Source organism: Amphiprion ocellaris, chromosome 5 (assembly GCF_022539595.1).
Source record: "Amphiprion ocellaris isolate individual 3 ecotype Okinawa chromosome 5, ASM2253959v1, whole genome shotgun sequence".
Taxonomy (NCBI): domain Eukaryota; kingdom Metazoa; phylum Chordata; class Actinopteri; family Pomacentridae; genus Amphiprion; species Amphiprion ocellaris.
Genome location: NC_072770.1, coordinates 9808635 through 9831991, shown reverse-complemented (window position 1 = coordinate 9831991; position 23357 = coordinate 9808635). Strand labels below are relative to the sequence as shown.

The 23357-nt window shown below is 39.6% G+C and overlaps 1 protein-coding gene across 2 annotated transcripts in view; it reads right to left on the bottom strand.

The window, feature by feature from the left end:
• LOC111577384 (sodium- and chloride-dependent taurine transporter-like) overlaps nt 1-23357 on the bottom strand; it is a 41686-nt gene that overhangs the window by 5933 nt on the left and 12396 nt on the right. For both annotated transcript variants that reach the window (XM_035954371.2, XM_023283628.3), the window contains exons 2-14: nt 22864-23093; nt 22619-22753; nt 15214-15302; nt 13975-14120; nt 13667-13799; nt 10895-11029; nt 9974-10077; nt 9704-9828; nt 6337-6449; nt 5638-5775; nt 2822-2924; nt 1059-1159; nt 603-773 (exon numbers count right to left, since the gene is read on the bottom strand). In XM_035954371.2, coding sequence (XP_035810264.1) covers nt 603-773; nt 1059-1159; nt 2822-2924; nt 5638-5775; nt 6337-6449; nt 9704-9828; nt 9974-10077; nt 10895-11029; nt 13667-13799; nt 13975-14120; nt 15214-15302; nt 22619-22753; nt 22864-23092 — 1722 coding nt within the window. In that variant the 5' untranslated portion in view covers nt 23093. The remainder of the gene's footprint in view (nt 1-602; nt 774-1058; nt 1160-2821; nt 2925-5637; nt 5776-6336; nt 6450-9703; nt 9829-9973; nt 10078-10894; nt 11030-13666; nt 13800-13974; nt 14121-15213; nt 15303-22618; nt 22754-22863; nt 23094-23357) is intronic.

Genomic DNA, 23357 nt, shown 5'->3' with positions numbered 1-23357 from the left:
GAACAGCAAAAAATACTGGAAAACAGTCATCAATAAAAAACACTGCAATTTCCCATGAATAAAATTCCTTTTCCAGCAAGGAACCCTGTGTTTTTGCTCTGTTTTTGGCTTAATAGTCTTCAAAGAAGAATATTTACATGACAAAAAGCATATATATTGTATAATATATACACATATGTGACTATAGATCTATGGATGGGTAAACAGACATGATGTTGGAATGATGGCATAATCAGAAATAATGATAAAATCTGTATCTTGACAGATTTGCCATGCTAATAGATATGAACACTGGTTTTGGAAATGAAAACATCTTTAATTGTAAAGGATATCTCTCATTTAACCAACTAATATGTAAAATTACTGAACCAATACTTCGTTTTCTGTTAATTGTCACAAATTAACATGTTAATTCACCACCTGTTTTTGCAATTTTATTAATATTATCATGTATTTTAAAAAAAACATGGAAATATAGAAGGAAAAATCTGTATGCTTGCAGGTTTTCGGTATTTTTTTCAGAACATTTGAATGCATTTCTACAGGGTGACTATTTGAATTGACAGCTCCAGAGTGAACTACCAGATGGCTGATCCTCTCACCTCAATGAGCGGCCCGTCAGATCGGATGATCTTGATGACCACCACCATGGGAATACAGATCATGGAGGCCAAGGCCAGAGTCCAGCCTATTCCAACGGCCCAGTCAGGATACTTGTACACCTTGTTGTACGTCAATGGCTTGTATCTGACCAAGGAGAAGATAAAGCAGCCCTGAAATGGAAGAAGAACACTTGCTTAAATCAAAAATCCATTCAGAACATTCTTATATGTGCTCATTGGGCAACAATTCTAATTGGAATGTATATAAAATAGAGTTTTTGGACATAATATGGACTCAACATGGTGAACAGCATTAAAGCAAACATGACAGGTCACAATGACACCAGTGTTATATTACGGAAGCAGGAGAATTGTTGAAATGAAAAGAGGAAGAAGAAGTTAAATTGTTGCATCACACTGAAGTCGACTAGTTTACTGGATATGTGCAGCTCTTACCATGCACAGTAAAGGAGTGATAACAGACCAGCTCCATTTCATCCAAGGATTTGGTCTGTAGCCAATCATGTCCTCAACCGCATCGTAGAAATTATCAACGCCTGCGAAGACAACAAAAATATTCACTGCTTTACCTTCTCCACATTTATTTGCAATTACAACCGTGGTTTCTAAACTTTCAGAAATGGAAGACTTTATTTACCTCAACAGAATATAGCTTAAAAATTCATAATTACACTGAATATACATACACCGATCAGTCACAGCATAAAAACCACTGACAGGTGAAGTGAATGACATTGATCATATTGGTGCTATGTGGTGTTCTGCTGGAAAACCTTCAATTTTGGCATTTGTGTTGTTGAGACTTGGACACCAAAATAAACCAGAACAAGCACACTCCCTCAGGCAAATGGCAATCCTCAATGTTACTGCTGGAAAATGCATCCCAGCACATCGCAAAACCATCAAACATCTTGAGGAACGTCTGGTGGAACATGACAATTGCCCAAGATGTTGATCTGACCTCTGAACTTCCTGGACCCCATTCTGATGAAGCATCAACAGGGTGCAGTGGAACAAGTTTGATTCCCAGAGGAACCACTGCACAACCGAGAGTACCCAAAGGATCCTCTGCTAGACCCCATACAACAACCTGAGAGGTCTTCTGGTTCAACAGTTCAGACCATTTTTGATGACATAAGGGGGACCTACGCAGGGTTAGGCAGGTGGTTTTAATGTTGTGGGGTCTTTCTAGAATTGGAAGACATTTGGGCTTCAAAATCTTTGAAAAATAAACTTTCTCTTTTACAATTTTCTGCTAGATATTAATAATAGATAATAAACCATCAAAGACTTGATTGGCTCAGCTTACACATCAATGGTACCATTTTTATTCTATGTTTTATTTGTTGTTTGCTAACCGTACTCTAATCACTGCAATAGGGTTGTAAATTCATGCTAATGTTAGCTTTTTCCTCAGTAGAAGCTAGATATTTAGCTAGCTGTTACTGCTGACCAAGAGGACAAACTTACTGATGGAAAAAAGTCAAGAAAAAACTAAAAAGAATTTGTCTTATCCTGATAATATGAGGTAGAGTGAGACATTCAGTCAAGGCTGACAATGTTATGAAACTATGAAAAATAGAAGAGAGGACATAGCTGTGCTCTACCCATTGTTTTGGACAACTGCTTGATAATGTCAATCCCAGCATATCACGGGATTCACTGTTTTCTTCTTCTTCCACCAGCTAAAAACAGGCTAAAAGGGTTGCTGTGGGACACATGTTCCATGCATAATAATTATTTGAAATATTTTGTTGATTAAATTTTCCCCCATAATTACACGAGACAAAAAGCAGAGATTTAAATTTCATTTTAACTGTTTTATTTGAGATTCAATTTGGTCATCAGGGGGGTGGGACAAGAGAAAAATGGCATTTTAGGGGGAACTCCAGACTTATGTGGTATTTAAAAAAAAAAAATCATTTTCAAACATTTTTTTTCTCCTAGTTTTTGTAGATTTTGTCTCAGGACAAGTAAACTTACATTAACAACTGCATGTTTTAGTATTTTGTATATGGATTATTTGAAATTTGATGGGTGGGACGTAAAATGTCGTCCAATTCTGGAATGAACCTTTAAATGTTGTGGCTGATCGGTGTATAACTTAGTGTGCACTGAAGTAGACTAGTAAGGCGATAAATACACTCCAAGCAGGCAGTACATTCCTACCACATGTATTTAATTTATCTGATACTCACCATAAACCCAGGCAACAGCTATACATTCAAAGAATGCCACCCACAGAAGGCACACACCGCTAGCTGCATAGTAGTCAAACAGCTGGAAAACATACATGCCACCCTGCAGAAAGACAAGAAGGCAAACAGCAAGAGTTAAAAATATGGGTTTTTTTTTTTCTTCCACAGGGACTTTTTAGCTCCTTTTTTAAACACACAAACAGAAAAAAAACATCTGCGTATGTGGTTTCAGTACAGGAAGATAGTTTTGCTTTTACCAGGAATACTTATTAACCTATAAGATTGTAATTCGTACACGGGTTTTCTGGAAGAATCGTGGTGCAAACATGAGCAGCTGACTTGTCCACACGTGCGACACGTTCAGGTCTGCACGTGTGCGTCCGGTGTTAAAACTGCTAACAATCATGGGAATCCTAAACTTGAACCAGGCCAACGAAGCCAGAAAAAGATGTTGTCATGGGAACAACAGAGAAAGAAAGAAAGAGAGAGACAGAGAGCAGAGAGGAGGAGGTTGGAAGGGAGGGCAGAAAACAGGATGACAGTGAAAAGGTTGTTGTGTGAGAGCAGAAGGAAACGCTGGGAGGAAAGAGAGGATGAGGATGGAGGGAGAAAAGGGGGATGATAGGAGGTGAAAGTAAGATCATCTTGGAGGTAGAAGTTGGAGAAATTGGAGACACTGCATGATCAGACAGCTTTCACCATAAATATAGTAAAGTATGTTGATTTTAAGGTCTAATTTGCTCTCGTTTCATTACTCATCAACCTACAGGCATTTCATGAAACTATGTCTTATCTTAAAGTGGATTTTTCCAGAAAAAAAGCCGACACCTCACGGAAAATACAGATATTATGCATTTTTCTATTTGGTTTAACATGCATAGAGTGACTCAGTTAAAGTCTGACTGGGAGAAACTTGAGCAAATATTTTAATAAAAAGATGACTTGTTGTGCTATTTGTAATGTGCAACCCAACATTTCCAGTGAAAGAAGGAACTTACTGATAGCCATCTGCCATTTCTGCTATTTTGTGAAACATTCTCACACAAAAAAAAACCATGAGAAGTCTGCTGTCAAGGTTTCTTGCGTCTATTTAAACTTGCATCACATGCAGACCTTCAGACATCAGGTTGTTATCGTTCAACTGAGACGCACGAGAACGTCGGTCATGAGCTGTGAAATCAGGGCCAATCAGATGTCGTGCAACTGTTGGGTTTTTGACCAAAACCTGGCAGATGAAGCATTTTGGTGCCGCATTCTGAAAACACTCAACTTACAGACTTAGTAATGCACAGAGTAAAGGTCAAGCTTTCAAACTTCGTGAAGGTTTTCTATTTTTTTTCCTTTAAGCTTTTCTTGTTCCATTACGAGCACATGTCCCTCTAAGCAACCTCATGGAGCCGACATGCACACATAGAGGTGCTGAAAAACTCAAAATTATGCATCTGTATGATCGAAGTTGGGGCCAAACTGTCAGCAGCTTCATTTAAAAGCTAGAAAGAAGGTCAAAAAACAGAATCAACCAAAAAGGAGGAGGATATGTAGCAAAAATAGGAAAAACAAGGAGGGAATTTGTAGTGACGGACAGTTAAAGACAAAGATGAGAGATGGAAGGGAATGAGAAGACAGAGGAAGGATAAAGTGAGAAGTGATGAAAACAGAAACAAGAAAGAAGGAGGAAGAGGACGCTAAAAGATTTGGAAATGCTATATCAGTTCTACTGTATCTATTAATACCGGAGGAGGGATGGGAAGTTCTCATGACTTGACAGTATAAATAGCCGCCTGTCATCTCTCCAGGGATCGACACTAATAGCTGTCTGAACGCTGTTGTTCCTGCTGTATTGAGCTGGCGGCTGAAAGGAGGTCAGCAGCTATAGTATATACATGTGATTATCAATAGGTGATGTGGCTTCACTGGAGAAATACTATAGCTGTGGTGCAAAGGGATTTCTGTAGTGCTGTTTTATTATGATTCAGGGACCATGAGAGTCTGGTATTGACACTATTTCTATTTACTACCATTCAAAAGTTTGGGGTCACACAGACAATTTCATGTTTTCCATGAAAACTCACACTTTTATTCATGTGCTAACATAATTGCACAAGAGTTTTCTAATCATCAATTAGCCTTTCAACACCATTAGCTAACACAATGTAGCATTAGAACACAGGAGGGATGGTTGTTGGAAATGTTCCTCTGTATCCCTATGGAGATATTCTTTCAAAAATAAAAACATTTCTAAGTGACCCCAAACTTCTGAACGGTAGCGTATATTATAGATAATATTTTATTGTAGTCTTGATTTACATTGCTTGTGATGTGTTTTAAATGTAAAAAGATATACAAAAAACCTGTGGCTGTAGAGTATTAATTTACATTAGGCGCTGTTTAAAATGCAGGTCTATGTGAAAATAATGAAAGTAACATCTACAGTGTGTTATTTGCACTATAGCATTTTGTGTCAAAAAATTGCATTACAAAAACATTCCATCTTGTATGTTCATAGTGTGTATACTGTATGCACCACCAGTCAAAAGTGTTAGAACGCCCCAATTTTTCCATGTTTTTATTGAAATTCAAGTAGTTCATGTCCAGTGAATAGGATGAAATGGTCATTTTCCACATTAACAATGTCTAGACTGTATTTCTGATTCATTTAATGTTATCTTCATTGAAAAAAAAAAGCTTTTCTATCAAAAACGAGGACATTTCTAAGTGACCCCAAACTTTTGAACGGTAGTGTATGCTCTAGTCAAATTTAATTCTACTGTACTTTACATTTCAGGTTTTCTGTTCATTTGTAATGGTGTCGTTACCTTGGTAACCATGGTAAGTCCAAGCAGGTAGCTGATGCAGCAGATGATAGCGATGAAGACCTCTCTGCGGTATCCCTTCCTTAGGAAGGACGGATACAGATCCACCAGTGATGTGATCTGCCCTTCCACCTCCACAAACTGTGAGAGAGCACAGAGAAGCAGTGGTTTAATCATAAAAACATGTGAATGCACATCCACCGATGACCCGAGCTGCTATTTTACGCTTTCAAATTTTGCAGCGTTACATCTCTCGCTTCTCATCCTTTCAGTTTTTCCTCTTGTAAAAAAGCATCACAGACCCCCCGCGTGGTTAAACACAGATAGATCTCACTGCTGTCACTTCACAGAATTCTGAGGTAATGAAGTGTAACTTGACATGAAGCTTGATTCTCGGAGGGCTGAGTGAGTACAGGCGGCTATTTGTGGGACGTGTGTGCTTTTTGCTTTCACATGCAGACCAGTGGCCATTCTGGTGGCAGCACATGCAGAGACTTTTAGCGCTGCAAAGTGAGCATCGCATTCAAATACCATGGCTGTAATCTACAATGTTTAACCGTTTATCCTCACTTCTGATTGCATATCTATTTATGCTAAATAAACCGCTGTCCGGGGAGCAGTTAAGTAATTTGAAAGTTGTGAATGTTATCTTTAACGTCCAACTGCTCTAACGGCAACTCGTGTGTGGAAGTTTCCGCTAACCTGACTGTCGAGGCCAAGCAGCAGCAGCATAATGAAGAAGAGGATTGCCCAGAGTGTAGGAAAAGGCATCATGGTTACAGCCTTGGGGTAGGCGATGAACGCCAGGCCTGGACCTGCAGAGGAGCGGGGAAGGAGGGGGGCAAGAGCAGACAGAGGAGGTGGGGAGGAGGCAACATTAGTATCATGTGATAAGCTCATCTGATCTGCATCCCTGTGGGGGGGGGGGGACGAAGAAGCCCCAAACATTGGAGACGCAGAGCAAGATGTAAAAAAACAAAACTCCTCTACAATAATGCTGGTATGTTTGTGTGTGTCATGTGTATTTGGAAAAAACTAAATGCTAGCATATCTGCACATGTCTTTACTTACCTCTTACGGCAACACATTATGACACATTACTAGTTGTGTGCACTCAACACATGACATAGCTTTATAGCATTTACGACAACATATTGTACATATTGAACACCTTAGAATAATGCAGCAGAAGAAAACTGAAGAATTATAACAAACAAGTGCAATATTAAGTGTACATTTCTGAGCATAGTGTAGCTGCATCTCTGTGGAAGTAAGTAAGTTATGAGAGAAATCGTGAAGCATTTACAAGTATGTAATGATTTCTAACTAGCACATGTATTGTTACCAAAAAGACTGTCAACCACCATACACATTACAGCAATTATACGTAAGGTTTAGCCTGCTTAAGGTGTGTTTGATTCCCTTTCAACTGCTTCAAAAACGGTAAATCAAACACATCTTAATTCCTCAAACAATTTCAGTACGTCAACACCTACGCCACTTGAGCCATTTTGCATCCCTCCCTGAAAAAAGCACGAGCCTTTCTATGAGGAATGCAAAATGACCGTTGCAAAACAGCAGCAGATGCAAACTGAGTGGTCAAATAAAAAGCAAAGGCTTTTCTTTTTCTTTTTTTTAATGAGGTCTAATTTGACATCGATGCTACATTGGGAACTGTAAAACAGAAGTCAAGGAACAAGGAAGCAGCCATAACAGCAAAACAGCATTGCAGCTGATAGCAAGATATGTCAATATGTTCCATTTATGTAGCAAATTTTGACAAGGCATTCAACCAAACACCACGTTGACTCAAAAAAATAGTATCAACTTCCAGTCCCTGAGAGGGAAAATGCTTTGCAGAACGTTAAACCTAGTAAATTAACTCATAACATCACATCAAACACTTGACTGTACAAGAATACTGCATTTTAAAACCTACATATATATATATTTTTTACAGTTTTCTTTCTTTGTAGCACATTTTTCAGTCAACAGAAGCCACAGCATTTGCACTTACATTGCTCTGTGGAAAAAAACACCATATTCTCTGCGTGTTTATACTCTTCTATGCAGATGACATTTACTTATCTGTTAAGATACGTCAGGATCAAGCAGTCGCAGTTACGGCAGACGTACTTGTGATGTTCCTGAATTTTTGATAATCTGCTTGCCTGGCTGAGATTGATGACCTCGCTGGAGTTTAAATAGTCAATACATTCTGTTACCTACTTGACCTGCTCTAGTATCAGTCTCCCTCTACATCAGTATCTGAGCTCTGTTATCTATGTGTGGTATTCTGCCTGTAGCTTCACTTCTTTTCCAGTTTCCTGTGGTGCAGCCCACTCACCAAAGAACTCTGACTTTGGACATTATCTTAGATTAAGTTGGCACTACAGAACTGTGCAATATTTTCTCAACTGGGTTGGCAGCATGGACAGTTCTTGAAGGTAGCCAACTGTGCTAAGCTATATTTGATTTCGTCAAATGGTATTCTTTTAGAGCATTAGATGGAGTAGATGGAGCAATATCTTTGTTTTTTCCATGTTGGTGTCTCATTAAAGGTCAAACAAGATGCATTAACCCTCTGAACCCCAAAACCCATCAGCGGGTTTGAAAGGTATGTTATCTTTTCTTTCTTTTTTATAAACCAAAAAAACAACAACAACAAAGAACACTAAAATTACACTGTTTTTCATGGAAAGAATCTGTAAAAACAGGGGAAAAAAAATCAACAGACTTTCAACTTAGTAGCCCTCTGTGACCTACAGATTCATTGGGAAAATGATCCAATCTATGTTTAAAATCGTCCTGTGTCATCAGAATCACTTTAGTCTACATATCTTATTCAACACTTTAGCCAAAAAACACACTTGAACTAACCAGATTCTACAAAAAAAGAAAAGTAAGAATTCTGCCATGACCAACAGTCACAAAAATTCACTTCTCAATTTTTAAATCAAAACAATCTCTTTTCACCCCTTTTTATGATTTATGTAATCATAACTTGATTATACTTCACAATAGACATCATTAAGTTTTCTCTGTTTCTACTCATGTCTGTGCTGTTTCCATTGAGGCACTGGACTTAATATCGCAGTGAAAACTAAAACGTGACAGGAGAGAAGAAAAAAAATAACCAGACACTGCCTGGGGTTCAGAGGGTTAAATATTAAACATGTCCAGTGAAGCATGTGGATTATATCAACTTCAACAGAATGAGTCATCAGTCATCCATGATCATCCATTATCTGATTTGGGACTTTAAAGACAAGCATAAATGAAAACATTGTGTCCAAAAACCAGGCATGACTCAATAAACTGGGCTAACATTGTCTGCTTGCAAAAACAAGATTACACTGTCATAAGGCTCCACCAATAACTGTAGAAAACACACTCTAAATCCATGATAAAGATGCTGGCACTTGAGGTTGTAATAAAAGACCCTGTCACTATGAAACCAAATGCTTTAAATCTGAGGTGCAGTCTAGTTTTTCTTTGGTTTTTGTGATTTTTGTGAACAGACAAGACAAAACAGATACAATTGCTTGTTCTAGCTGTTAGAATAGGAACATAGCTAACGAGCACATATGCCAAAAATGTCATTCTGATTGACAGGAACCACAACAATAGTAGAAAAGGAGCATCTCAGAGCCAAAAACGCTGACAGCATGTTAAAGCACTGGCACAAGATGCGCAGCTCTCTCTAAAAGGTTCAACTCCAATGCCTCTCCCCAGCTCGCTTTATCCGAAGCGACCAAATGTCTTCCTGTTTTCTCACATTCTGCTTTCGTCAAGGAGTGTTTGATTGCGGAAGCTTCCATATTCCGATGCCGTCATTTGTCATTGTTCAGGGAATCTACTCAATTCCAAATTGCAACTCAGTTCGAAATTGAACGTTTCGGGCTAATTGTTTGGGTTTTTTTTTTTGTTTGTTTGTTTTTTGGGTTTCGTTGCTGTTTTTTTTATTTTCTCTCTCTCTCTTCAAAATCAACTGTTATTTTAATTGGTTAACCAGGAAGCAGCGCCCACCATCACTGCCGCCTTTTTTTTTTTTACAGAACCCTCGTACCTGACTCTGCCACATCAGCAATGTCCACCCCTTGCTCTTGTGCCATGAAGCCCAGGACGGAAAATATTGCGAAGCCAGACACAAAACTGGTACCACTGTTGAGGGCTCCCAGCAGCAAACAGTCCCTATGTCACACATACGTCATGAGGAGGATTTGTTAATGAACACACAAGGATCCCGTCACCCCCTCCCCCAACCCCCCAGCTCTGCCCCCTCTACCGCTAAAGCCCCGCCACCCCTCCCCCCATCACTGAAAACTGATCGCCTCACCTGTAGCAGTTGTATTTGTACTTGTTGTAGCTCCCCAAGGACGTCATGGCGCCCAGGCAGATGGCGTAGGAGAAGAAGATCTGCGTGCCGGCGTCAATCCACACCTGGCGAAGTAGGAGGGGAGGGTGGGGGGAAAGAGTGGGGACAGAAAGGCTGAGGCCTGCTGATGAGGGGGTCGCATGCACTAGTTTTTACCAGGAATTTCACTTCCGTTGGGAAAATAAAAGCCTCTCATCTTCTATTTCCTATTGCAATTAGAGTTACAAAGCCATGCATAGATGGGAATTTTTCAGTTAAATTGTCTACATAACTGCAAATGAAAGATCTATTGGAGTATCTGCAGAGTGAGGAGGATGGCAAACACAAACAGGAAATAGAGGAACTAATTCCTGCCGTCTGCAATAACGGTTTAACTGATCACCTCACTCTCTGCTGTTTTTGCATTACTTGCACATGTTGCACTGCTGTTTACAAGACTAGAATTTCCTCATTTGACTCTTAAAGGTGCATTTTTCAACTTCAGTGTTATTCATAGTTAAATTGTAGCATTTTGCAGTATATTTTTTGATTATATTTCTATTGTATTTTATGTTACGCTATGCTCCTTCTGCTTGCTACTGCAACAACAGCTTCTCCTTGGGGATCAATCAAGTATTTCTGATCTATATCTTATATAATAAACTAGAGGAGGACACAAGTATTTCTACTACTTTTTGGGATTCGGAAACATTTGATTACACTTACTGCTAATCTGACTCTGTTTCTTATTTGTCTTACAACATTTTAATAATTAATATACGACTGAAGTCAAATTCCTTGTAAGAGAAAACCTACTTGGTGATAAAACCTTGTGATTCTGAAAGATCGGCTCTAACAGGAGCTCAGGTTTTTCTTGCTAACACAGCACCGGGTGTCACCTACCTCTGGGTCCTTCAGGCGAGCGAGGTCGGGATACAGGTAGAACTTGATGCCCTCAGAAGCACCCGGCAGCGTCACGCCACGGATCAACAGCACGATGAGCATGACGAATGGGAACGTGGCTGTGATGTAGACCACCTGAGGTAGAAAACACAGAAAAAGCAAGGGTCAAACATGTCGGAACAAACTCCAAACCTGTCTTTTTCCACGCTCGAAGTTCCAAACAAGGTCGCATTCATTCGTTATTTACCCAACTAGTCGATATCTTTCATGTAATTACAGCGAAAACGTTTGATAAATGTGTGAACCACGCAAATTATTTTTGGATTACCACACTCAAAGACCACAGGCTGTTCCTTAAATCAATAGCGGCATATCAGTATCTGTTATGCGGAGAGCGGTGGCCACACTTGGCCTTGCAGGAGTGACTTTATTACCAGAGTTACAACTTGGAGCAACCATAGAGCATAAATCAGGCTGGAGCAATCGATAAAGTGTGTGTTGAGGCTATAAAAAGCAGAGTCTGGGATTGATCGCCTCTTGGTCGCGGGTCAAGTTGTTGTTGTAGCTACAATTTAACGTGGCCTGAAATTATTCCCTGTGTGATTTCACCGGTCTACATCCATCCTGCAACGCTGGAGGAACACAGCAGAGAACGCAGAATTTTCCCTTCAGAAAACAATAAACGATACCAACGTTAAGGCAAAATTGTAGTCCTCTAATGAATAAAATCTTTATTGAAGTGTATAATTATTTTGTATCAGTTTATTGCAGATAAATCTGTACTGGTATATATATTAGGCAATAACAATGAATATAAAACATGTAAAACAATGTGAAACAAGTAATGTAATAATAATAAAAATGTAAAGTAAAGCTTTTCTTTCTGTTTCCTGGCAACAAAATACATTTTAATCTTAATCATGTTTAGCCATCTCAATTTTTATCTATATTTCTAAAAAACTCCCCTTCGTTGTTGCCCATTAGTCTGCTTTTCCCCCAACATATTACTGTTTGTAATCTCCATTAAGTCGTTTATTTCGGGAGGTTTGATAAACCTTCTCCGCACAAAATGCATATTTTTGTTTGAGGAAATCCTGCTGCAAGGCTCAGAGGGGAAACAACAACAACGGCTAAATGGATCCAGATGCTGAGGACAGTATTTTCCTCCTGAGAACTACTGCCACAAGTAAAACTCAATTCTGCAAACACATCAAGCCTCGTCTAAATAATTACATCAGAACTTTTAGAAGCAATCAATAACACAAATGTTGCCGTGCACATTTGTTTTTCATCGATTTTGACCAGTTGTTATTATAATTCTGGATTGTAATTCGGCAAAAGGAAAAGAAGAGAAAAGAAAAGCAGGACTTCATGTTTCTGCCACTTCAGCAGTCCGACCAGGCACATGTTGTTATCTTGGCCAGACCACAGAATACATCATATGAGCATCAGCCCATCATGGGTTTCTGTTCTGACTGTGATACAGTTTAATAAAAGTCAGTTCTTCTTCCTCTAGTTCAGTGTTTCTCAAATAGTGGGGCGCGCCCCCCTGGGGGGCCGCAGAGGCATGTCGAGGGGGCGCGGGCGACTGGGAGGAAAAGGTCCTTCAACACGGAACTAATTAGCTGAACTATTGTTTTAACGTCGGCCTGTTTTTCGCGGCGTACAACAATACTGAAATTGTGCTGACCCCATAGACTGTATATGCCATAGATATAAATAATAATAATAATGATCTTCTGTATATATCTATGGTATATGCACTGGCCGTTCAGACTCCGAAGTACAGACTCCTGAGAACAGGAGAACGCATCGTTAATGTGCAGTCGGAACACCAGCGTACTTGATCACGTCACATACTCGGCTCATCTCCTCCGATTATTTTTACCAGCAATGTCAAACATATGGCCTGCGGGCCAAATCCGGCCCACCAGACGGTCCATTTCGGCTTTGTACGACTTTACAAATGATAAAAATTACAACAACATTAACTGTAAATTTGTAAAACTGTAAATTTAAATAATTTCTAGAACTTGACAAGTTGTTCTGATCATGAAGTAAAATACTAGATTGTTCAGTTCCAGATACCTGTGACTGAATGTTTTGTGCTTTTGTAGATAAACTGTTATCTGGCAGTTACAATGCATGTGTAAATGGTGAACTGAGGCATAATAGGCTACTGTTGAAACTGAACTTGTTTTCCTTAAGAAATTTCAGGTTCATAATATTTTGTAAAAAGATACTTGATTAAATGTGAACATTTTCAGAATGTACTTTTTTTAAACTAAAACAAAGGGGAAAAGTTGGAGTTGTGGTTATTTATAGGTTATTATGCTGTGATTTTACTGGTGGGGCCCACTGGAGATCAGATTGGATTTATGTGGCCCCTGGACTAAAATGAGTTTGACACCCCTGATCTTTACTGTGAAAAACAACAAAATGGAATCAGATAAAATAACACAGCCCTGCATATTCATGTTTTCACAGTTTTTATATATATATATATATATATATATATATATATATATATATATATATATATATATATATATATATATATATATATATATACACACACACACATATATATATACACACACACAAAGTTATTGGGGGGGCACGGCAGTTTTTTGTCCTCCAAAGGGGGGCCCGACAGAAAAAATTTGAGAACCACTGCTCTAGTTCAACAAATTGAAGAGGAACAAAATCTTGTTCCTTAGTGAAAAACACAACCAGTAAAGAAGCAACAAATACACGGCAGTGCAGGATTACCTTTCCAGTGGATTTGACCCCCTTCCAGATGCAGAAGAAGCAGATGACCCAGACGAGCAGTAAACACAGGGCCAGGTCCCATTTAACAGGACCGATATCCTCTATGCCGCTGGTGATACCCAGCACATTATGTCTGCAACACAAGGAGAAAAAAAGCCTGTGTAAATTTGTGTCATTTGAACTCTTCAAAGCGGCAGGTTACTAATAATTTTAACTGTTAGCATGACAAACGTCCAGGAGTCTACGTTGTTATGCAAGTGAGCAGGTATGTGGTAGGTAGCAGGTATGTGGGGTCTTATGTAACTCACTCCCAGAACTCGGTGACGGGGGAGGTGAAGTTGGAGGCGTTGGCAGCCACCCAAAGGGTTTTGTTCTTGCGGTAGGTGTCCTCGATGCAGCGATCGGTGTTCCAGGGCTGCTTGCACTTGGCCCAGGGCAACTCTGGCTGAAAACACTAATATGCAAAAACAACAAGAAAAACAAACAAACAAAAAAAGCAGGAGTTAAGTTGGAGTACAACTTGGGACAGGAACCTCCAAACAGCAGACATAAATGCCAAATATTTTGCCTTTGGAATGGACTTGTGAAGATGTCCAATCAAAGGATCACATAAACCAGATATTTAATTGGGACGTCTCCAATGGTCACCGTTGGGCAAATGGGCTGAAATCTTTATTTCATCTGAACAACTCATCATTTATTTTTCATAATAGGTCACTCTGATATGCAGGAGACAAGGAGTAATATGTTCCTGAGGTTTAGAGATAAATGGTCTGTTGATATTTGGTATAAACCAAAATTTCGAACTTATTGACTTAGTAAGGATAGATACAGTGTGGAACCTTAAGTGAAGTATAATTTAAACAAAACACAGTTACGCTCAGGGACGCTACCATCAGCCTTAGGGACTGGGAGGTTTAAAGCTACTCCAGAGAAGGACAGACTTTGTTGAGTTGAGAATGAGGTTCATTTTATGTTTTACTGTCCTGTATACGAAGATATAAAGGAGGCACTTTTTAGTAAAATGTCTTGTTTATGCTGATTTCTTGTGGTTGAATGACCATGAAATTTTTTTTTTATTTTTTATTTTTTTTTTAAATGAACCTTTTTCATGTCAGAATTTCTTTGCCAGGCCTGGGACAGAAGGCAACATAATTTGTTTGAGAACCGAGCAGTAGAATAATGTGTGTGTTGGATGCATTGGTGTCTTGTAAACCCATGAGGGTTGGGCAAAAACCAAACAATCAATCAATCTGACTCACTGGAAGCTGTCTGACACTTTAATCACCATTTCAAAACACATCAATGCATCCATTATGCATCTAATATTAACTCAAACTTGCAAATTTAGGGTTGTTTTTAAGCTTTATAATAGACTTCTGCTCACATTCTGTTAATTTATTTAACAAAACTGGCATTCCAGTTAGCCAGAACTTAAGGGGACAAGAATCAGACGCCTGGAAGCATGCCGACAAAGTAAATCATGGAAGGTGGAAGTAGGAGATGATTTCTTTTTATTACTGGAATTAATTTTTTCCCAAACCCACCTGGAACAGATAGTAGAGGCCCCAAGCCAGGATGACGATGTAGTAGATATTCAGCAGGGACACGATCACAATGGAGGCGTAACCAATACCTGAAAAGAGGAGGGACGTCAAGGTGAGGATATGAGAAGATGTCAGCACAGCAGCGAAATGGCAACAAGCCACCAAGGTCACAGTTTGATGAGCCTTTCTGGTGACAGTATCATTTAGTATCACCGTTTTATATAATAAACATTCTCAAGGTCCTAAACTCGGGAGGTAATACAAGGCTCTGATTAAAGACACTGTGTCAGATGAATGGCGTTTTTAGTTTCCTTCCAAAGGCTCACAGTGTTCATCTCTTTACTGTAAGTAAAAGGGTTTTTTATCGGGCCAGAAACCAGGATGTAACAGTTCTGGGTGAAACAAGGTCACATGCAATGAAATGAAACCACAAACAGATTGCTAGGTGGATGAAAGTGCAGAAGGTGGCAATAAACAGCTGATACAAAATGCTTCCTGAATGAAAAATGACCAGATCTATGTGCTGTGGTTATTGTATTTTGGTTTTTAATGCTCCCTTCAGTCAAACCCACAATACTTTAGTTTGAAAAGCTTGCAAAGATTAAAAACAGTTTCACAAGCATCAAGCAATTTCATTATTCTTGCATGAATGAATATAGATTTATGAAGTTAAACAGAGAAAACTACTTTACCAGGACTATGAAAAGAAAAGAAATCAAAAAAGTGGTGAACTGAATGTTTAACCTTCTGAATCCAAAATCCAGACACAATTTATCAGAACCAGAACCCAGAAAAGAGAAAGAATTATCAGATTTTTTAAAAAACTTTCAGACTGTCCTTGAATCACATTTATCAAAGCAATCCAAATCTGAGCTTAAAATCATGATATCTTATCGCTGTATTATTTGTTTCAACTAAAATGTCATCAAATATAAACCATTATAACCAAATTCTGTAAAGAAACAAACGCATTCTCTGGTCCTTCATGTACCTGGGTAGCCATTTATGATTTTTCAGAAAAACTAGAATGAACTGCAGGCGGTGTTTACACAGGGCAGAGAGAAGACAACAAATTACTTGTCCTTAGTTAGGTAGTTTACTATAAGGATGAAGCAAAAGAAAAAGTTGCATGGTTCTACTAGATATATGTATGTATAACGTAGTGGACGGCAGGAATTAATGGGATTCTGGGGAAATGGGAATTTCCAACAGAAAAGTCCCGATAAGTCCGCAACAGTTGATTTGTAGTAGGATTGCAATCATGTGATCGTCAGCAGGCAGCTGACGTAGCGTTCACTTGTCATGGTTACAGTGACGCTGTGTCGCTACCTCGCAATGATGCAAAAATCTTTGACAAATCCGTGGATCCAGACTATAAGCTGCATCACTGCCAAAATCTAATCACTTGGTCCTTGTGTCATTTCTGACCTTCCCTGAAAATTTCATCCAAATCCGCTGGTCTGTTTTTGAGTAATGTTACTAACAGACAGAAAGATAAACCAACACTGATCATCACATAACTCTGCTGCATTCCTTAGCGGAGTAAAAAATGGCAAGCAGAGGAGAAAGTTGTTGGAAGACACATCCAGCATGGTGAAATATTTTTCTCGGGTGTGAAAAATTTTGAAAAGGTCGTAAAACTGCAAACAGTTAAGCAGACAAAACATGTTTTCCCAACATTGGCTTTTGAAAAAATGTTGTACATGTTGACTTCTGGTCTTTTCAAGTTTAAAAAAAATCAATGAAATTCAACTTTTACTTCTTTCTTTTTTATGATTTTGGCACTAAAACTGTGTTATACTACATGGAAGACATTTTTGCTTCTAGTCATGGTTGTTCTGCTTCCATAGAGGTGCTGGACTTCACGTTGCACTGCTGGGGGTTCGGACGGTTAACAGTAAAAGATAAATGTTTTCTATAGACTGGTCTTCACATTCTGACTGTGCATGTCTGTGGCTGACTGATAGATGCTGCTTCCCGTTTTTCTGTTATGTTGAAACACGTACAGTACACATACAGGGGGTAAACCTGCTCACCTACAGTGTTACAGATTAACTTTATGTGCAGAGATCAAACTTTAAATGCTGCTAAACACTACCATTCAAAACTTCAGGGTCACTTACAAATGTCCTTATTTTTGAAAGAAAAGCATTTTTTTTACGAAGATAACATTAAATGAATCAGAAATACAGTCTAGACATTGTTAATGTGGTAAATGACTATTCTAGCTGGAAATGGCTGATTTTTAATGGAATATCTCCATAGGGGTACAGAGGAACATTTCCAGCAACCATCACTCCTGTGTTCTAATGCTACATTGTGCTAGCTAATGGTGTTGAAAGGCTAACTGATGATTAGAAAACCCTCGTGCAGTTATGTTAGCACATGAATAAAAGTGTGGGTTGATCCCAAACCTTTGAACGGCAGTGTAAAGCACATTTACTGAGCTCAACGTCCAAAGCCATCATGTTTTGCTTCCGTTCTCCGGTATTTATATTCCATCTGACATGTCGAGGAGAGTTATCGGCTGGGTTTTATTGCATGTGTGTGTGTGTGTGTGTGTGTGTGTGTGTGTGTGCTATGAACGGTCAGCATGAATCTGACAGAAAGTTCTCGAGCCTCGTTCGCCATCTGCGTGTCTTTGTGTGTGTCAGTGTGTACGCGAACGTGTGAACCGCTTCACCATCGCATCATGTCCTTTTAATCACTCGGCTAATTAGAAGCTGCCAAGCATTTACATCTACACACGCACACACACGCACGCACGCACGCACGCACGCACGCACGCACGCACGCACGCACGCACGCACGCACGCACGCACGCACACACACACAGCCGCTCGGATCACATGGTACAGTGCTGATCAAACAAACAGATGAATCCTCCTCCATGATGTCATTTTCTCAACGCTCATTTGCTGACCTCGGCCGACCTCGCCCGTTTTGTTTACATTCGTTATCGATCTTTTTTTTTAATAAAATGTATACACTTATTTTTCACTTTACACGAGATGATTCCCAGAAAAATCCTCTTTGACGTTAACGAAAGCTTTTGGGCTGCTGGAGAATTAATAACGTTAATGATGGCTCAGTTCCGTTAAGTCTCCCGGCAAAGTCGGGACATCCAATAAATGGAATACGGCCATGATTAATGCCCGTGTTCTCTCCCTGTTATGACATGTTAAAATGTCTGCTGCGACTCTGTGGAGGATTGAGCTGTCTGTAATATTATTGTCAGTGTGATGAAACGGCTGGTGGCCTTTTTACACCGCTGAGTCCCAAAATCTGCCACTGCATCATTTATCATAACTACAAACTGTAAAAAACAGAAAAAAATCACCAGATTTTTCAACTGTTGGAATCCTTGAACTACACATTTGTGGTGTGATGTGCCATTATATAGGAAAACCTAACCAAAAATGTGCTTTAAATTGCGACACTTCCCTCAAAAATCACTTTATTCTACTGATCTCATATTTTTAAAAAAACACAAAAAAATAAACTATTTTTGTTAACCACATTTTGCAAAAAAATAAAAAATTCTGCCCTCCTCGGGGCAAACATGAAGCCATTAATTGTGACCGACAGCCAAGAAAATTCAAGAACTTTTCAGCTGAACTGAGTTGAACTGCAGGCAGTGTATACCGAGATGGAAGAAACAAATTCTAAGTTGGAAAATAAATTAAAAATGTCAATAGTAAATTATTTAGTGTGTAGTCACCGTTTTTCCACTTAAAATCTCTGCCGTGACTCTTAGGAGGATTGAGCTGTCTGTAATATCACTGTCAGCATGATGTAACTACTGGTGGCCTTTTTACACCACTGAGTCTCAAAATCCGCCACCGTTTCTCAAAAAATGTCAACACTGCACCATTTATCATAACTAATAACTATATAAACAAAAATAACAGGATTTTTCAACTGTAGGGAGTCTCTGAACTTCTCATTTGTGATAAAAACTTAACCAAAAATGTGCTTTAAATTGTGACATTTCATCAAAATCACTTTATTCTACCGATATATTTTTTTTTAAATCACCAAAAAATAAACTATTTATGTTAACCACATCCTGCAAAAAAAAATAAAAATTCTGCCCTCCTTGGGGCAAACATGAAGTCATTCATGAGTCAGCTACGACCACCAGTTAAGTGGCACAAATTCAAGAACTTTTCAGCTGAACTGGGTTGAACTGCAGGCAGTGTATACACAGCCCAGAACAAACTAAATAAATTGAAAATGTAAATAGTGAACTATTTATAGTGTGTAGTCACCATTTTTTCCAGTTATGGTAACACCTACAGGTGTGGGAATATTTTGTACATGTTGACTAAAGGTTTTGTCAATTTTGGTATAATTAACAATCAAAGAAAATCTACTTTTTTTTCTTCTTCTTGTGATTTATGGAATTAAAACTGTGTGCCACTGCACAGACACCATTTCTGAGTTCTCTCTACTTCTAGTCATGGTTGAGCTGTTTCCATAGAGGTACAGGACTTTATATTGCTGTGAAAAATGAGTCTACAGTGAGTCAAAATGTGACAGGAGCAAATTAATTTGTAAATAAAAAGCAGCCATATACTGTTTGGAGCCCATCAGGACAACTGACTGCTGAAATGTCTGCTTTAAAAAGTAAAAAAATCAAACAAGAACAATCAAGTACTGCAGTTTATACAGATGTTACATCTGCCATCTCATCCAAATTTAGCTTTTTTTTTCTCTTTCTTTTTGTCACCAGTCAAGCTGTTTTGTGGGAAACGCCTGATTCTGGTTTGGCAAAACGTGAAAATTTGTGATCTTTCGAGGCTTCGGCTGTTGCCTAGCGATGAAATTGCGACCCGCCTAGTGTGTTTTCTCTGTATTTACTCAGTCATTCAATATGTGTTCATTCATGGGTGCCAAAACTAACAAATCCGTGTTTGTTGCTGGAAACAGCTCCTATTTGTCGGCTGTGTTCTTTACAGGTTTCGACAATCTTTCGATCTCAGTTGCCATTTTGTTTTCTCCTCGTTAATCAGCCCGACATTGTGTTTGTGCCGTTTTCTGTTTGCTTAAACCAATCAGTATTGACTGACTTATCCATTCTGTCCCCATCGTTCACTCAGTCTGTGATTTATCTGTAAAAATTGCTCTGATCTCCTCAACTTCTTGCTGTTTTCCTCCTTTGGAATAGATTCTGGCTTTAACATAGACAAAGAAGAAAACAAAAAACATGACAACCCGGTTTCTTAATTCCACCTACGCAGCTCTGATTGGCTCAGCTGTTTTTAAATGGGCACAACATGAAATCGTTTTCAATCCCTGAAAAATTGGGAGATGTGGGCAGCAATTCAGATGTCTGGAATCAGGCTAATCACACGTCTCTTTCTCTTATCTCTCTCCTCACTGATGTTCAGCTCCATGACGCTGCATTAGCATAACAGAACTGCACATTTATGCTTCCAAAACTAGCGGTGTCAACAACACACGCCATCATTCTTCTATTTGCCTTTATTCTCCTCACTTTTATTGGTTCGTTTTTCATTCTCTCCTCTTTGTTTTCTCTGTTCTTTCTCTTCTGTTTTGTTTCTCCAGCCTTTTTCCTCCTCTTTTCTACTACAACCTTTCTCTCTCTCTTTTCCCCGTCTTTATCAATCCATCTGTCCTCTCCTCAGATCTCGCTGCTCTGCTTCTTTTTTCTTTCTCTCTCGCCGTTTCTCTGATGTGTTGTTCTGCTGTTGCCGTAGCAACGTGTGATTCGGGACACTCTGTACACCCTTTCCAATGCGCGTGTGTGTGTGTGTTTTTGTGTTTGTGTACATGTGTGTGCACGACGGCGAGAGGATAATGTGTCTGAACGGAATAAAGACGGCGGGCGTGTGCGTAAACGCAAAAGTCAGAATAGCAGCACGAGTAAATAATTAAAATCAAGATCACAAAACAATCACGGATTTTGTTAAATTACAGAACTAAATTTATTCACAGCAAGGTTTGTGAGCGACTGCTGGAGTATGAATATTAAAAAGATAACTGGAAGGAAGGGGACACGTTAATATTATTCGGCTGGGAGGAGAAGGAAGGAGAGTGAAGGAAACAAGGAAGTGGGGACGCTCGGGAGAGACGACGAAGAAAATGTGATGAAACAAGTGCAATAAAGGGGGAATGACTGAAGAAAAAAGAAGAATAACGAGGGATTAAACAAACAACTAAACGGAAGAAACGTCAGGTAAGATGCCTGAATGTGTTCTCTCGGAAGAAACGAGGTTTTCACAGGAGAGAAGGTGAGAGCCGGAGAAGGTTAAAGCAGAATAGAGGCCTCAGTGTGTTGGTGTACCAGCAGCAGACCCGGTTGCCTGGTAACGGCTGCAGGGTAGAGTCTCAGCCGTCTGATTGGAGGAGAGGCTGGTGTGACTCAGCCTTATGTTGCACAGGCATTCCTCTGTGAAAAACAACAGAGGTCTGGAAAAATTTAAAAACCCGTCGCCAGAGCGGCGGCTGTACGTTAATCAGGTGAAATGACCGGAGAGGTATCAGGAGGGCGTGGCAGGGGGCGGAGCTACGTGGAAAGGAAAAGGTGGAGGTGACCACGATGGACAGTATTATTTGCAATATGTTTATCATGTGACAGAACAAGGTTGTACGTGAAATAACTCATGGTACTTCGTCCGCCAATGTAGACAAAAGTTTAGATTAGAAAATGTGTCAAAAATAACAAAAAACTTGTAAAATGTCTTGTTTTTTGAGGTTGAACAACACTATCACATATTTAGTCATACATCTGGTCTCCTGGTGCAGTAGTTGCTATTTTTTAGCTCCGTTTTTGGTCTCCACCATCTCCAGCTTTTTTAAAATTGTTTTTACTGATTTTATTTCTTATCTGACACTGTTTTCTTTTAAATTTATTCTTATTCTGCAGTTGTTCTCTCTTTTTTTTTTGTTCCTGCCCAGGAACAACAGATGCAAACTAGCTGCTAGCTAATTCTGGCACAATTGCTTTTAACTGTGCGCCGTACCTGCAAAATAAGTGAAATGAACTAAACTAAGGTGCTAAATGCCTCAATAATATGTTCATCAGTGGTTGCCAGCTGTATCCGTACGCTATTTGGGCTTTTAGACAGTTTTAAAATGAAAGTTTCTACCTGCAGCAGCTGAAAACAATGTTAGAGAGCATAGAGGCTGAACCAAATTACCGAAGTTGTGCTCTGGACAGTTAAACAACAATGTATAGGTGGTCCTGGTCCTCAGTAAATGTAATTTCAGAAGTGTAGACTCTAGCAACATGGTGGTAAATGAAGGGTTACCAGGTGCAGACAGCATCCATGGGGCAAAACACCTGATTCACTACCACCATAACCTCCTCAATCATTTTGTTTTCTCATTTTAGAATTAACATTATGCATGCTCAAGGGTCTGATGAAAGGGTACATACCAGTAAAGATGGGGCAGAGCTTCTCCCAGCAGGTGATGCCACCCTCGGAGGTGAACTGACCCAGGGCGACCTCCAGGAAGAAGACTGGCAGACCTCCGCCAAACAGGAAAATGAAGTAGGGAATGAGAAACGCACCTAGACGAGGCAATGAAGATGAAACACAGGCATTGTAACACCATCCATAAGCAATCAGAGCATTGCTATTCCCCGTGTTTATGAGTCGCTGTGGTGTTTTCAGACCTTACCTCCACCATTCTTATAGCAGAGGTACGGGAAACGCCACACGTTCCCTAAACCAACGAAGCCGCCAGCCACAGACAGAACAAAGTCCAGCTTGCTGGCCCACTTCTCCCGCTGGGGGTGTTTGCCCTCCGCCTCATCTTCAGGCCGGGTGCCAGGGCTCTTACCGGGGGATGGCTTCAGAGTGTCCTTATGGAAGTCCTTCAGACACTGGAGTTTCTCTTTTTGAGCCATTCTGTAGAGACAATAGAAAGAAATGATCAGGTAAGAATTGGTTGGAAAAATTCAGCCGACACAAGCTTTGAAGGGTAAAGTTCCTCCCTCAAAATGCGCTTTCATTTGATGTAACCTCTTGTGGTCGTTTGAACCACAATATAGAGAATCGTGACACAGTTGACACTAGAAGACTGCTTGAAATCTCTCCTGCTGAGAGTGGAAAATTGGTCTGTGGTCACCTAAGACCTGAAAGATGATTTGTGATATCAAAACTAGTTCAGAG